The sequence below is a fragment of the Ictidomys tridecemlineatus genome, chromosome 1, assembly GCF_052094955.1.
Source record: "Ictidomys tridecemlineatus isolate mIctTri1 chromosome 1, mIctTri1.hap1, whole genome shotgun sequence".
NCBI classification, from domain to species: domain Eukaryota; kingdom Metazoa; phylum Chordata; class Mammalia; order Rodentia; family Sciuridae; genus Ictidomys; species Ictidomys tridecemlineatus.
Genome location: NC_135477.1, coordinates 249138781 through 249154904, shown reverse-complemented (window position 1 = coordinate 249154904; position 16124 = coordinate 249138781). Strand labels below are relative to the sequence as shown.

Here is a 16124-nt window from a genome sequence, read left to right as displayed (position 1 = left end):
TCGGACACTGGGACTCACCATTGTATTCCCAACTCCTTGCATGAATCTATCTATCTATCTATCTATCTATCTATCTATCTATCTATCTATCTATCTATCAATCTATCTATCTATCTATCTATCTTTTTTGGCGGGGGGGGGGGTGGTGCTGGAGATTGAAAACAGGGCCTTGTGCATGCAAGGCAAGCACTCTACCAACTGAGCTATATCCCCAGCCCATCTATCTATATCTTATTTATTTGTTGAATAAAGGCAAATCCCAGTAAGCATTATGTAGGACAGATCTCTTAACTAGACCCAGCTTTTTAGAGTCCATCAATTTTCTGAAATTTCATGCCAAATTTCTGTGCCTGTGTGTGTGTGTGTGTGTGTGCGCACACACACATGAACACAAAGCACGTTTGCCTTTGAGCATTTTCCCCAGAAAGGATTCATAGCTATTAATAGACATTCAATGGTATCAAGAAAGTAAAACTAAACAACAACATCATCACAAAAAGGTGTACTAAATTGTGTCTGTAATTAAAAATAGACATACATTCTTCTATATTACTTTCATTTAAGAGTCATAGACTAGATTGCTATTTGTGTTACTTAACCTACCATGCAAATTACAGAAATGGCCAAACCTACTCAACTTCTTGGCTCTGATTAAAGCTGGGCAGGTGAATATAGGAATGAATCTCACAAAGTACCACTTTCATATACATATATCTAGATTTCTAGATGAGCAACTAGAAAAGCTAGAGTGGATTTTATAAACTATACTGATTGCACTATTCATTTCTGCCCTGAAAAACCACAAAAGAAAATTTTGTGTTCCTTTCCATTCCCACTGACTTTTCCATCTGAATACACTGCCACTAAAGTGGAATGCATCCATTAATTTGGTAAGACAGTTTTTCACTCCATCTTTCAGGCAAAAAAGAAAGCCACATTTCTGAGATAATCTGGGCTATATTTCAGTAGGTTCTTCTCCCTCATTTTAGCTTGTCTCATTCCTTTTTTTTTTTTACCAAGCCCAAATAAATTATAATTTATTGGGTTTTTTTCTCATTTGTTTCTGGGAACTTTACATCCCCCCAAATAATCTCTAGTTGTTTTCTTGTTTTAAGGATTTTCTGTATATAAATTACAAAAATCTTCCCAATCTCACAAATATTGCCACGAAGTACCCCCAGAGTGTTTCTAGGGAATGGTTATTTCTTGAGTTATTAATGTGCCCCTGAAGGTTTTGTACTAGTGAATCCTCATGGGATGGAGGTCATTTTATTTATTTATTTATTTTAGCTTGCTTTGAACAGCAGATAATTAAGAAATCCAAAATCTTGTGGTGTATTCTCATTAGTTTCCAGCTCTCTGCAAAAATTCCTGTAGTATTCAAGATAAAGCATTTTTCTAGAACTTAAAGTTTTAGAAGGAAAAGGAGGCAAGGTCTTCTCCCCTTTTCTTCCTGCTGTAATTACAGTCTGACTTCCCCGTCTATTTGAGCTCTAGAGTCAAGATATGAAAGGGATCAAGCAAAAATAAAAGAAGGAGGGAAAAGGGAGACAGGAGAAACATTAGACAGCCCAGAGATACTTAAACTATCTCAAAGTTGGTGATTAAAAGCTAAATTTCCCAAGAGCATAGTGAGAATGCTTTTTATTTACTGGTTTTACTCAGAAGTCTTGAGCAGTTTCTAGAGCTAGCTTGTGTTTCTTCTTCTCACATGAGACCGAATTTAGAGACCATCTTTCAAACTGAACCCTGCTTCAGATCCAACTTGAATTTTAGAGATCTAAAATCTGTCAGAATTTAATATATTTGCTCTTGGAGATGAGAAAGTTAACATAATAAATTTCCCCGAAGGAAGAGGAATAACAACTGACATATATTAAGCACTTTTTATGTTTTTTAAGTACTATATTACATGTTCTGCAATTGCCATCACTAGATTGTTCCTGTAGGAGAGAAAGAAGTATAGCAGAGGGTATGGTAGCCCTTGGGAGAGAATTAATTTGTAATTCACATAAAATGCAGCCCTTATTTGAATGTTGTAATGATTACCCAAGGAGAACAGACTTACTTACTTTATAATGGAAAACTTTTAAAATGTTAATAGAGTATATTCTAAAGATTCCATTAACACAATTGAAAAATGTATAGCAAATAACAGGCTCTTTTTGGTACAAATAAAAAGTATTATGAATGCTATATTAGTATATTCTACTTTATAAAAAGACTAGAATTCTCAAAACACATTATTTTTTAAAAGAAGTTTTCATTTATTAAAGATTTTGGCATGTAAAATACGTATACCTATGTCATATACACATATGCACAAATTTTTGGCTAGTTTATTAATAAAGTAATCTCTTTTTCTAATTTAAATAAACAAATGCTCCATAAGGACTTGATTTAATGCAATTATATATAAACTCACCTGTTCATGAGATTTTAACTTCTCTTTCATAAGGTCAGCATTTCTTTTTAATTGTTCATTCTCACCTGTATAAAAATAAATAATATCCTAATATATAGCAATTTTTATTAATATGCAAATAATGCTTAATATTTTAGTTTCCATTCACATATGTATTCAACAAGTATGTATCTAGCTAGCACTGTACTAGATACTAGGAATATAGAAGAGTGTCTTGCTCTTCACAGAGCTTACACGCTAATGGTGAGAGAGATGTATAAATAGTTACCACATACTATGACTACTGTTCTTACAATAGCATTGAGTCTCAAATACTGTGAGGACCTGTGGAAGAAAGACTTATACCAATCAGCTTGAAGTAAGGAAAGGTTTTAGAGAAAACGAACCACCTAAGATGAGATTTAAGTGGTAAGGCTTATTTCCTGCTATGGAAGGGCATTCTAGACATAGAACATTGTGCAGGAGACAATGGACTTGAGAAAGAGTCCAGCATGCTTAGAAAAACACATGTGAAGTACAGGATTGTTTAAGTACAAAGTGTGAGAAGAAGGTGCTATATAGGTCAGGAAATATCAATGAGGTGGACATAACTCTATGAATGCCTTTTGGTGTATTATCATAGAATTCATTATAGAATTTTGAACATTGAAGAATTGAAATTATTATAGTTGCATGCTAAAAAAATTATCTGGCAATGTAGATAATATATGGGAAACCTAAATTAGGTTAGGGGTTAGTACAGAAAAATAGGGGCAATGAGAAGGACTATTTAGATGGTAGAATTACTAGGAAATTCAGTGACTTTGGATATGGTAGCCTTTTAGGCTTCTGATTTGGATAACTGAAAATAATACCTAATAGCTAATGACTTTCTGGACAAATTAAAACACTCTAGCTAATTCTGATCACTAAGCATTCAGATAATTTAAAATTCAAATTTCCTATTTAATTGAAAATTTTTATGACCCTTATCACTGTCTAGAAGGACTCATGGAAGTGATAAAGGAGTCTTAGTTTGCCTTTTAATTGCTTTTTCTATCTTTTTTCTGGGTCTATCTCTTGGGATTTAGAAGCAAGAAACAGAGAGATGTGAAAAATTATCGAATTAACTTTATACCTGTTAGAGTGGCTATTACCAGAAAGATGAAAGATAGCAAACAAGCGTTGGCAGGAATGTGAAGAAAAGGGAATTTTACATAGAGCTGGTAAATTGGTACAGCCATTATGAAAAACAGTATGGTGTTTCCTAAAAATATTAAAAATAGTACTACCATATGATATAGCAATATTTCTTCTGGGTATATATTAAAATAAAATGAAGTAAGTTTACCAAAGAGATATTTACACTTTCATATTTATTTCAGTATTATTCACAACAGCCACAAATAAAAATAAAATAAATGTCTGACAATAAATGAATGGACTTTAAAAATGTGATATTTAATAGGATATTATTCAAACTTAAAAAAGAAATAAATCAGGTGTTGGAGATGTAGCTTAGTGGTAAAGTTTGGTTTATCAGCATGGGAGCCCTGGGTTGATCCCCAGTACCACAAATCAAAAATAAAAATAACTTGACATAATATTATATGTCAAATCTTCAAGTTGTATACTTTAAATATATACAATTTTTAATTGTCAACTTTATCCCAATAAAATTAGGAAAAACCCCTCTATCACTATATCTTTGAAAAGATGGTATGCTTGACTAGTAATCAGTATTTGATATCTTTTTACAAAAAGAAACAACATTTAGCCAGGTGCAGTGGTGCACAACTATACCCCAGTGACTCAGGAGGCGAGGCAAGAGGATCATAAGATAAAGCCAGCCTCGGCAATTTTATGAGGTCCTAAGCAACTTAGCAAGACCCTGACTCAAAGTAAAACATATAAAGGGCTGGGGATGTTGCCCAGTGGTTAAGTGCTCCTGGTAACCAAAACAATAACACTGCAAAACCAAACCAAATCAAAAACACCAACAACAAGACCCGCCCCCCCAAAAGCAAACCAACCAAACAAACAAAGCAAAGAAACATTTAATATATTCAAAATTGATTTCACAGAACTTCAAACAATTCAAGTTAAACAGAATAAAATCCTGAGAAAAGTTAAATGCCATTTGATTCCTAGAATAAGAGGTTCAAAAAGGTTATGAATTTTCACATTTATTTAACATAGCTGGGTGTCATATTTCTATCATGAAGAAAAGTTGTTCAGAGTCTTCAACATTAAGATAATGGCATGAACTGTCCCATTTTAAAGGAAAAAATGCGGGGAGAGTAATAACTAATAGTATTTCTTAAATAAATTTTAAAATAAATTTTAAAATTACAAGGACAAAAAAGAAATAACATGACAAAGTAAAAAAACGACATATAAGATCAATATTTTACCATATTTAAATATATAAGTACCTCCTTTGAGGATAAAAACTGAGGTCTATGATAAGAAATGCTTATTTGACCTGATTTTATGTTGGAAGGTGCCTTTAAGGAATTTAGTTTAATATCTGATATAGTAAAGGAAAATCTGTCATTGCATAGTGGAAACAGAACAGTATAAACACTTGGTCACTCTGTTTTGTGAATATTAGGCCTATTGAGTTAACTAACAATTAAGTATAGAATAAACTGTGTTGGTTTCACCTGCACTAATATAGTCTTATAGTCTTATGACAAAATATCAAATGACAAGCTATCACAGTAATTTGAAAAGACCATTCATGGTTAAACTAATAAATATTCACCCTTCAAAATTGGTTATTAAAAAACAAGAGTGGCACTTAGAGGAAATAATTGGCCTTCTGTATCTATGGGTTCCCCCTAGATTCAACTAAATATGGACCAAAAGTGTTAAAAACCAAAATTGTGTCTGTACTGAATATACATAGATATTTCTTATCATTATTCCCAAAATAATGCAGTATAACTATATAACACTTTATACTGTGTTAGGTATTACAATCTAGAGATGATTTAAAGTACTGGGGATAAAAATAGGTTGTATGCAATACTATGCTATTTCTATATAAAGGACCAGAGCATTCACATACTTATGGTATCTACAAGGATCCTAAAATCACTCATCAATGGATATGGAGGGACAACTGTGTACTTACAAACATTTGAAAGTAATAAAAGAACTCATGTGATCAACTAGAAAACATTTCTGGATGTCTTTGTCATAATATGACTGAATTGTTCTGTTTAGCATAGCATTTCTTTTCTTTTTTTAAAAAAAAAACTATTTTCCCTAGTTGTAGTTGGACACAACACCTTTATTTTATTCATTTATTTATTTTTATGTGGTGCTGAGGATTGAACCCAGCACCTTGCATGTGCTAGGTCAGTGCTCTACTGCTGAGCCACAACCCCAGCTCCAGTATAGCATTTCTTATTTCATAATCATTTAGGAAAGTATTTTTAAGTAGTAAAAAGTCTTGCTTTTAGTTGATGAATTGAATAACACAAAAGGCACTTGTCAACAATGTAAAAAAACTCTAATTTTAAAGGGGCTCAAACAAATCATGTCATAAGATTTCCTCCCCTAACTTACCTTTCAAATTGTGTTGATATTCAAGGGTCTGTTGTAGCCCTTTTATCATATTATGAAGAATAGCACATTCTAAAACATAAAAGGTAAATTTCAAAATCCTTTACTTTCATTTTGGAATTATTCTCTTTATTGAAATAATTAAAATAAAATAACATTTAATTGAAAATTATGAAATCTTAATAAAACAATCAGACCTCTCAAAGTAAATTACATATAATACTTTCTAATATCCCTTTGAGTTAAGTGAATTCCAAGATTCAGTAATGTGTTTTCTGAGGCATAATATATTAGAGATCCTCTTATAAGCATTAGCAATATCTATCCTGAAAGTAAGTACATATCCTCCCCAAAAGAGAGCCAAATTATATTGTTCACAGGTAAAAGGCTAGTGAGAAGTTGCGAGATGTGGCTTTTCTTACTCACTGTCTTCCAACCTGTCCTCTTAATACTCATGCCCAGGTCTCAGGGCAAGACACAGCAACATAAAAGGATTAAAGACTCAATGATAGGGTTAACAAGGCATTGGAAACTTTGATGCCAATGGTTTCTGACATAACGGAAGACGGACCCTTCATTGCAAAAGTTAGAGCCCTGACATGTGTATCCAAACCTTAATCATACTCTTGGTTTCCACCACCAACAGCTACACCTTTGATGTGGAGGAACAGTGGTAGAAATTTCTGTGACTTTAGCATTCCACTCAGTTATAAGCTCCATGATAACAGGGACTATTTTTTGTTTTTCTTATCATTTCCCTGTGGAATTTAGAATAGTTGTGGCCCATGTATGCAATCCACAAGTATTTTTTTTACGTGATAGATGGATAGATCAGTAAGCTGTAACAGGACAGGGATAAGTGAAAATGCTCTGGCCAGAAAATAGTATCCATTTTTATTGTCTAAATTTAAGAAGGGAAAATACAAATTTTTCACTTTCCAATTAGAGTTTCTACATTCAGGATCCATGTACTTTCTTTAACTGTGCTGTCAGAAATGAAAGTATTTTGCCAAGTTAAAAGCTTTATTCAGATATTAGGTTCTACTTTTGTAGCTTTCACTGCATACGGCCTTTCCTGTTGTACTTATCACCCATTCAGACAAAATTGTCACCATCCTCCATTTTCTCTACTTTGCTATTTCCCCGTAATAGAATGATGATTAAATTACATTTGATAGACATTAGCTGAGAACCTACTTCACGTGTTACTATGCTAGCTACTATAATTACAAAACAAGTGATACTTTTTGCCATTACTAGTCCTTGTGTCTTTTACTATAATGAATTCAGCAATTCATAAAACAAGGTAGCTAAATTTACTTCTGTAAGCAGTAAATTGAAAACCAAGCCCTGTAACTGCAAGTACACTGGATTTTCTTAAAATAAAATGTGCTTTCAAAATTTGAACACAAGGTGGCTCTCTCTCACCACATTTTTTTCTACAATGGAAACTGGCTCGAAGAGGAATTATTCATAAGGTAAAATAACACTCCATAACTTGGAATAATGGGTTTTAGTGAGTTTTTTTTTCTTTTTCTTTTTCTTTTTTTTGCCACTGTGACAAAAAGACCTGACAAGAACAATTAGAGGAGGAAAAGTTTATCTGCGGCATAGAGTTTCAGCCTACAGAAGGCTAACTCCATTGCTCTGGACCTGAGATATGGCAGAACATCATAGTAGAAAAGCACTACCTAGGAAAGCAGCTTGGAATATAGCAGCAGGAAGCAGAGAGAGACTAAGTTAGACTCAACAAGGACAAAAGATATACCTCAAAGGCATGTCCCCAGTGACCCATCTCCTCCAGTTACACCCTACCTGCTTATAGTTATCACCTAGTTAATCCATTCAAGTGGATTAATGTATTGATTAGGTTAAGGCTCTAAAATCCTAATCATTTCACCTCTGAGTTCTCTAGTATTGTCTCACAATGATCTTCTGGGGGACACCTCACATCTGAACCACAACAAATGGCTTTTAATTTTTTTTGCAAACCTTAACCCACATTGTCTTTTGTGTTAGCCTTTATTTTGTAATTTAAAAATTAGTGTACTATTAAATTTTGCTAAAAATTTCAGAATATTATGTTATTTCTTATATAATTTAATAATCATTAATAATTTAATAATCATTTTGTGCTCAAATTTAGGCTCTATCATTAATTAGCAATTTGGGTGGAACTATTATGTACAAGTAAAACATTAGTATATTTCAATTTCATTTATTTCAGTTCTGATTTTAATTATTTCCTGACTTCTGCTTTGGGTGTTGATTTGTTCTTCTTTTTCTAGGGTTGTGAGATGTAATATTAGATCATTTATTCATTGACTTTCTATTATTTTAATAAATGAACTCAAAGCAATGAACTTTTCTCTTATCACTGCCTTCATAGTGTCTCAGAGATTTCTATATGTTGTATCAGAGTTCTCATTTACCTCTAAGTAATTTTTTATTTCGTCCTTGAATTCTTCTGCTATCCATTTGTCATTCAATAGCATATTATTTAGTCTCCAGGTATTGAAGTAGCTTCTACTTTTTATTTTATCATTGATTTCTACTTTCATTCCATTATGATCTGATAGAATGCAGGTTAGTATCTCTATTTTTTTGTATTTGCTAAGAGTAATTCATCACATCAATGACTTAAAGACAAGAATTATATGATCATCTTACTTGATACAAAAAAAAAAAGGATTTGAAAACAAATAACCCAGTCAATAAATGGGCCAAGGAACTGAACAAACATTTCTCAGAAGATATACAATCAATCAACTTAGGCACTAGAAGAGAGATCCTGCACCTATTAGAAGAAAAAAAATAGGCCCATATCTTCACCATGTGGGCTTAGGAACTGACTTCCTTAACAAGACTCCTAAAGCGCAAGAAGTAAAATCAAGAATTAACACATACAATGGATTCAAGCTAAAAAGCTTCTTCTCTGGGCTGGGGATGTGGCTCAAGCAGTAACACGCTTGCCTGGCATGTGCAGGGCGCTGGGTTCGATCCTCAGCACCATATAAAAATAAAATAAAGATGATGTGTCCACCAAAAACTGAAAAATAAATATTTAAAATAAATAAATAAATAAAAAATAAAAAGCTTCTTCTCAGCAAAGGAAACAATCAATAATGTGAAAAGAGAGCCTACAGAATGGGAGAAAATCTTTACCATCTGCACCTCAGATAGAACCTCAACCTCCAGGATATATAAAGAACTCAAAAAACTTAACAACAAAACAAATAACCCCATCAATAAATGGGCTAAAGAACTGAACAGACACTTCACAGAAGAAGAAATACAATTGTCAACAAATGTATAAAAAATTGTTTAACATCTCTAGCAATTTCATTGCACTGTAGTCAGAATGGCAATTTTCAAGAATACAAGCTAGGGCTGGGATTGTGGCTCAGCGGTAGAGCGCTCGCCTAGCAAAGGCAGGACCCGGGTTCCATCCTCAGCACCACATAAAAAAATAAAAGCATTGTGTTGTGTCCATCTACATAAAAAAAATATATATATATATAAAGAATACAAGTAACTATGTAAGTGTTGGCAAAGATGTGGGGGAAAAAGGTACATTCATATATTGCTAGTGGGACTGCAAAATGGTGCAACCACTCTGGAAAGCAATATGGAGAGTCCTCACAAAACTTTAAATGAAACTAGCATTTCACCCAGTTAATCCACTCCTTGTTTTATACCCAAAGGACTTAAAATCAGCACACTACATCAATGTTTATTGAAGCTCAATTCACAATAGCTAAACTATGGAGCCAACTTAGATGCCCTTCAACAGATGAATGGATTAAAAAATGTGGTATACCTACACAATGGAATATTACTCAGCCTTAAAGAAGAAAGAAATATGGCATTTGTCAGTAAATAGATGGAGAATATCATGCTAAGCAAAACAAGCCAATCCAAAAAAACCAAAGGCCAAATGTTCTATGATATACAGATGATAATTCACAATAAGTGGGGAAGCTAAAGAAAAACAGAAGTACTTTGGATTAGGCAGAGGGGAGTAAAGGGAGGGGAGGAGGTATGGAGGTAGGAAGGGTAGTAGAATGAATCAAGTATTATTATCCTGTGTACATATATGATTACACAACTGATGTGATTCTACATCATCTACAATCAGAAGAATGGAAAGTTATACTCCATTTATATATAATGTGTCAGACTGCATTTTACTGTCATGTATAACTAATTAGAATAAAAAATTAAAATAAAAAATTACTATAATTTGGAAAATTTTCCCAAAGGCCCATGGTGTTAGAGGCTTGGTTCCCAGTCCATGGTGCTACTGGTAGGTGGTGGAAACTTCAAGATATAGGGCCTATTGGGAAGCAGTTAGGCCATTATTGGCATGCTCTTGATTTGAGGCAGCTTTTTCTCACTTTCTTTTTCTTTTCCTCACCTTTACACCTTGCCCTGAGGTGAATGTGCACATGCCATTATGATGCGCTACAGCAGGCCCAAAGTAATGGGATCAATTGATCATGAACTGAAACCTCCAAAATTTCAAACCAAAACAAAACCTTCTTCTTTTTAAGTTAATTTATCTCAGGTATTTGTTATAGTAATGAAAAGCTGACTAACACAAACATATAAAGCATTTTCTATAGTACCTAGTCCTCTATGTTAATATTATTACCATCTTGATCACTCTTACCATGTGATCCAACAATTGCACTCCTTGGTATTTACCCAAATCAGCTGAAACTATGTCTACACAAAACCCTGTATAAGGCTGTTTTAATTCAAATCCAAAATTGGATTAAACCAATGTGCCTTTTAATAAGTGAGTAGACAAATAAATTGTGATACTTCCATACAATAATACAATAAAATAATTTGTTATTAAGATACACACACATACACACAAACATACCACCACACAAACTACTCCTTAGAGAAACCTTAAATGCATATCGCTAGGTAAAATAAGTGAATCTGAAAATTCTATATAGTATGATATTCCAGAAAGGTCAAACTATGGAAATAGTAAAAAGATCAGTGATTATAGAATTTTGGGATGGTAAAATGGGAGGACGAGTAAGTAGAGCAGTGAAACTTTTCTGTGTGATATTGTAATGGAGGATACATGTCATGCATTTATCAAAACCCACAGAATATATAACATAGATTGAACAATAATATAAACTATGGACTTTAGTTAATAATTGTGTATCAATATTGCCCCATGAATGGAAACAAATGTACCACACAAATCCAATATGTTGATATAAGGAAATTGAAGGGGTTGATAGGATATATGGAAATTCTATATTTTCACCTTTTTCTGTAAATCTAAACTGTGCCTGAAAATGTCTACTAATGAAAAATTAAAACTAACACATATTTTGTCTTATCATTTCTACTTGTTGTGTCACACATTTAGAAAGGCCTCTCCATTATAAAAATTTAAAAATTTTCTATTTATTTTTGTGATTTCACCTTTTTGAACTTTAATAAACTCTATTTTTTTTTTTTAGAGAGAGTGAGAGAGAGAGGGGGACAGAGAGAGAGAGAGAATTTTTAACATTTTTTTTTTTCTTAGTTCTCGCGGACACAACATCTTCGTTTTGTATGTGGTGCTGAGGATGGAACCCGGGCCGCACGCACGCTAGGCGAGCGCGCTACCGCTTGAGCCACATCCCCAGCCCATAAACTCTATTTTTTAGGACAGTTTTAGGTGAACAGAAAAATTGGAAAGATATTAAAGAGAACTGCCATATATTCTATATCTAATTATCTCTATTATTAACACCCTAATTGGTATAATAAATTTCTTACAATTAATGAACCAATGTTGATGCATTATTAACTAAAATCCATACTTTATTTGGATTTCCTTAGTTTGTATTCAATGTCCTTTTTCTGTTCTCAGATCGCATTCATTATATCATATTATATTTGTCAAATCTTCTTAGTATTCTTTTGATTTTTACTGTTCTATTTCCTTGTTTCTGATGACCTCAATAATTTTGCCAAGTACTGGCAGGTATTCTGTAATGTCCTTCAAATGGGAATTTGTGTGATGTTTATCTCATGATTAGACTGGGGTTATGGATTAAAAGTCATGCTAATCTTATCTCTATCATTCCAATTTTTTTATAGGTGCTGCAAAAGTGAGCAGAGACTATGGGTTATGAGGAGGAAGACCATAAAAATAAAGTGTCATTTTTATCATATCATATATTATATTGTATCAAGATCAACATGACATCCCTTTTAATGTTGACCATGATCATGTGGCTGAGGTAGTAGTTGTCAGTTTTCTCCACTGTGTAGTTACTTTCCCTATATTACCATCCTTTTCATGCTATATTCTTCACTATAATAAAGGAAATCACTTTACTCAGACCATACTTAATGTGTTTAGAGTCGTGATCTGTTCTGTTTGAGAACAGATTATCTATGTAAGTTATATGGAATTCTGCTAAAAAGGAGATTTGGCTCTTCTTCAATTATTTATTTAAATCATTTACTTATATCAATATAGACTTGTGAAATTTTTTATACTTTGAGTATAGTTCAACATTAATTTATTAATTTTGTTGTTCAAATTATCCCAGCTTTGGCCACTGAGAGCTCTTTCATTTGGTTTCTGTGTCCCTTTTGACACACTACCATCATTGTGGATTTATTTTTTCTTTTCAAGAACTTTTAAAATTTTTGACATTACAAAATGCTTCAGGTTTATTTATTTACTTTCTGCCCCAGTTCTAGAATCAGCCAGTTCTTTTTATAGAGAATGGTATATTAAATACCAAAATCTGAGCACTAGTTGCTCTCATTGCTACTACGATACTGTTGCTTCCAGGTCCTCTTAGTTGACATACAAAGAAAATATATGTGTCCTGCTTATTTTCAATACTACAACTATTGATCCATTGTATGTTTATTTAGATGTAATTGTGAAGTAGGAATTCAATTTCCTGTGTTGAGACTTCTATTTGTCATTCTTAAATGCCTAGCCACAGATTATTTAACTTCTTCTTCATTTTATGTTTCTATACTGGTAAAGAAGGATAATAATACTAGTCCTATCCTTCTTTCAGAGCTATACAAAAAATAAAATTTGATGAAAGTCTGAAAAGTTCAATATGAATTTAAAATACTTTACAAATATATGTATAATATTAAAACACTGTTGCACTCTCATTAATATTTCTTTAGGGAACAAAAACCTACCTTCTTTCATTGAGACTTCTTTTGTTTGCATCACTTTTAATAAAGAGTTAGTCTTTTCCAACTGAATATCCAGGATTTTGTTCTTTCCACTGGTTTCTATCATTTTCTGTAGAAGAAATAGAGTAAACATTATTATCAAGTCAATGCAGCTGTTTCTATTCTTTTACTAAAGATATGAAGACTAATGAGAATATAAATCACTACCTAAAAGTCTAATAGTTAAAGATAAAACATAATTTTAAAGAAATAAACTTCCTAGTTTATATTTAATTTAAAAAGTAATCTGATAATATATTAAACCACACTAACAATTATAAATGAAAAATAAAAGTATGGCCTAACTTGAACTCCTTTCGGCAACTCTTCAACCCTCATTTCCATAGTTAATGATTGCTAGCCAGGCATATACAAGCCTGTAGTCCCAACTATGTAGGAGGCTAAGGCAGGAAGATCTCTTGAGCATAGGAGTTTGTGGCCAACCTGGGCAACACAGTGAAATCTTGTCTCAAAAAAAAAAAAAAATCCAGAATCAACAAACAGACAAAAACTGTTCCTTTTATATGCTTCCAAAGTATTCTTTTTGACTATATACAACTACAGAAAATGATCATCTGTATTCTGTTCTGCACCTTGACTATTCTACTTAGCACTATTATCTGGGACATGGTGCCATATTACCATGTATAGATCTACCTCATTCTTTTTACTAGCTGCACTGAATTTCATTTTTTAATTTTTTGTAGTTTTTAATTATATATAACAATAGAAAGCATTTTGACATAATTATAAAAGCAAGGACTATATCTTGTTTTGATGAAGTCCTCAATACCTCCTTTCCCCCTCCTCCACACCACTGCTCTCTTTCCTCTACTGATCTTTCTGCCATTTAGCCACAGTTTTTTTTTAATTAATTTCTTGTGAATGTACATGATGATGAGATTCACTGTAGTAAACTCATATATGTTCATAGGTATTTTTGAATATATTATAATTTATTTATCTAGTCTCCTATGAGAAAATTTGTTATTTCTACTTTTTTTGCTATTATAGGAGATAAATATTCTTAAACCTACTGCTTCGTATTTTTGTGAACAGTATAAAAAGCTTCCACAAACTCTTTAAATAGCTTCAAATATCAATTTATGACTAGTCATATGTTATCTATACTCTATCCACTTCCTTAATATTACCACTTCTGATTTTATCTCAAAGCAATTGACATGAATTCATTTGTATTACCATCTATATATATCTCTAAGAGACATGACTTTCAAAATATGTTCATAATACCACTATCACATCAAAAATGAACAACTATTTCTTATCAAAAATATTTAAGAATATGAGATACTTCTAAATTAATCTCTAACCTCCCCCCCAAAAAAAAATCTTTCACTAAATCTCCTCTCTCCAACAGTGCTTTCTATTTCTCTTTTCTCTTTTGCTAATTATACAGTTAAGAAAACTTAAGCTCATTGTTTGAAAAAAGATCATATTGCCTCAAAAATCTAAGGCCATGAAAATTCTTTAAATATGGCAATCTGTGTGAATAAAAATAGACATAAAAAATAAGAAAAGGAAAGAAAATAGGGGAAGGTCTTCCCTCCCATTCTTGCTTTACAAATTCACTCCTCAAATCTTTAGTTTATTCACCTACATTTTTTTTTCAACAGTTTTCATATATCTCCCTTTGTCAGAGAAGAGGGGGAAACAATACATTGTTTGGCTTACCATTTGTCCAAAGTTGGAGAGAAGGACTTCAAGTAGGTTTGGTTTTAGGTAAAAGAGAAGCAAGAGAGAACAGAGACAAATGGTAAAGAACTAAAAGAAAGTACTTATAATGGTAGGAGACTGAAATTTAATTCTCATTAAATCTATTTCCGAGTTTGGACATTATTTTGGACACTTAGATGTGTATTTTACCTTTAACTTTGGCAAAAGTACACAAATTATTTGTTCCCTTGCCCTGGAAAGTTTTTGATATATTAGTATAAATGAGTCAAGATTAGATATATTTTAAATACAAATCTTAAAAATTAGAGAGAAAGGGCTTGGCAAAATATATTTTCATTATCTGTATCTTGCTCATTTTTTGCAACATTTTTTTCTTTCAAATTTCTCCCATTAATAAAATCTCTTCCATTTTCCCTCATACACCATAGCCATTGGCTATATTTACATACCTTTTCTATTTGTGAGAAGTCATTTATAAGTTTGTCAAGATTCACACTGCCAATCTTTTTCATACATCCTTCACTGCTCTGATCCATGCCTAAACTAGTGAAGAGCAGAGAGTGTTAAGAAAAATCTAAAGTATCACGATAGTAGTCCTAACTCAAACACTAAAGTTTCTTTATTTATAGAATACTTATTGAGCTGCCTTCCACTATGAGTATTTTGTTATATCCAGCATCAACAATAGGGTCATATGCATTAGGTTTTCTCCACTTATTATCATTTTCTCCCCAGGTGTAATTTGTCTAAAAAAATCTAAAATTAGTGCAATGATAAGAATATAAATAGATGTTATTTGTCCTTATTATAAAAAAATAATCACACTAACACTCATCTCCTTTGCCATCAGTATGTCTGAACTTAAAATCAAAGGCATGACTTTTAAGTGTGAGTATTCTCAATTTAAGATGCTCAACGTGTCAAAGTATCACATCACAAATATTTTCTGGTAGTCTGCTTATACTTCATATTTTGCTTGGTATATAAAGCATATATGAAAATTGAAGTGCTCAAAACAATCTCTGTATTTCAATTTTTTGGTAATTTTATATAAGATTAACCTTTGGGAACCACAAACTGCTGAGTGAACGGTAACAGTTCTAGCTTTAGTCCTACAGAACTAATCATAAGAAATTCTTCAGAATTCCAGAGGTAAAGTCATTCAGCCCAGATAGAGAAACTGATTTTTTGCAAAGTAGCCAGTATTTACATTTGG

The 16124-nt window shown here is 32.4% G+C and overlaps 1 protein-coding gene across 2 annotated transcripts in view; it reads right to left on the bottom strand.

Moving 5' to 3' along the window:
• The window catches only part of Ccdc152 (coiled-coil domain containing 152), a 43916-nt gene extending 28470 nt beyond the window's left edge, over nucleotides 1-15446 (bottom strand). For both annotated transcript variants that reach the window (XM_005325610.4, XM_040272193.2), the window contains exons 1-4: nucleotides 15358-15446; nucleotides 13175-13280; nucleotides 5981-6049; nucleotides 2426-2490 (exon numbers count right to left, since the gene is read on the bottom strand). In XM_005325610.4, coding sequence (XP_005325667.1) covers nucleotides 2426-2490; nucleotides 5981-6049; nucleotides 13175-13280; nucleotides 15358-15444 — 327 coding nt within the window. In that variant the 5' untranslated portion in view covers nucleotides 15445-15446. The remainder of the gene's footprint in view (nucleotides 1-2425; nucleotides 2491-5980; nucleotides 6050-13174; nucleotides 13281-15357) is intronic.
• Between the last annotated feature and the right edge of the window lie 678 nt (nucleotides 15447-16124).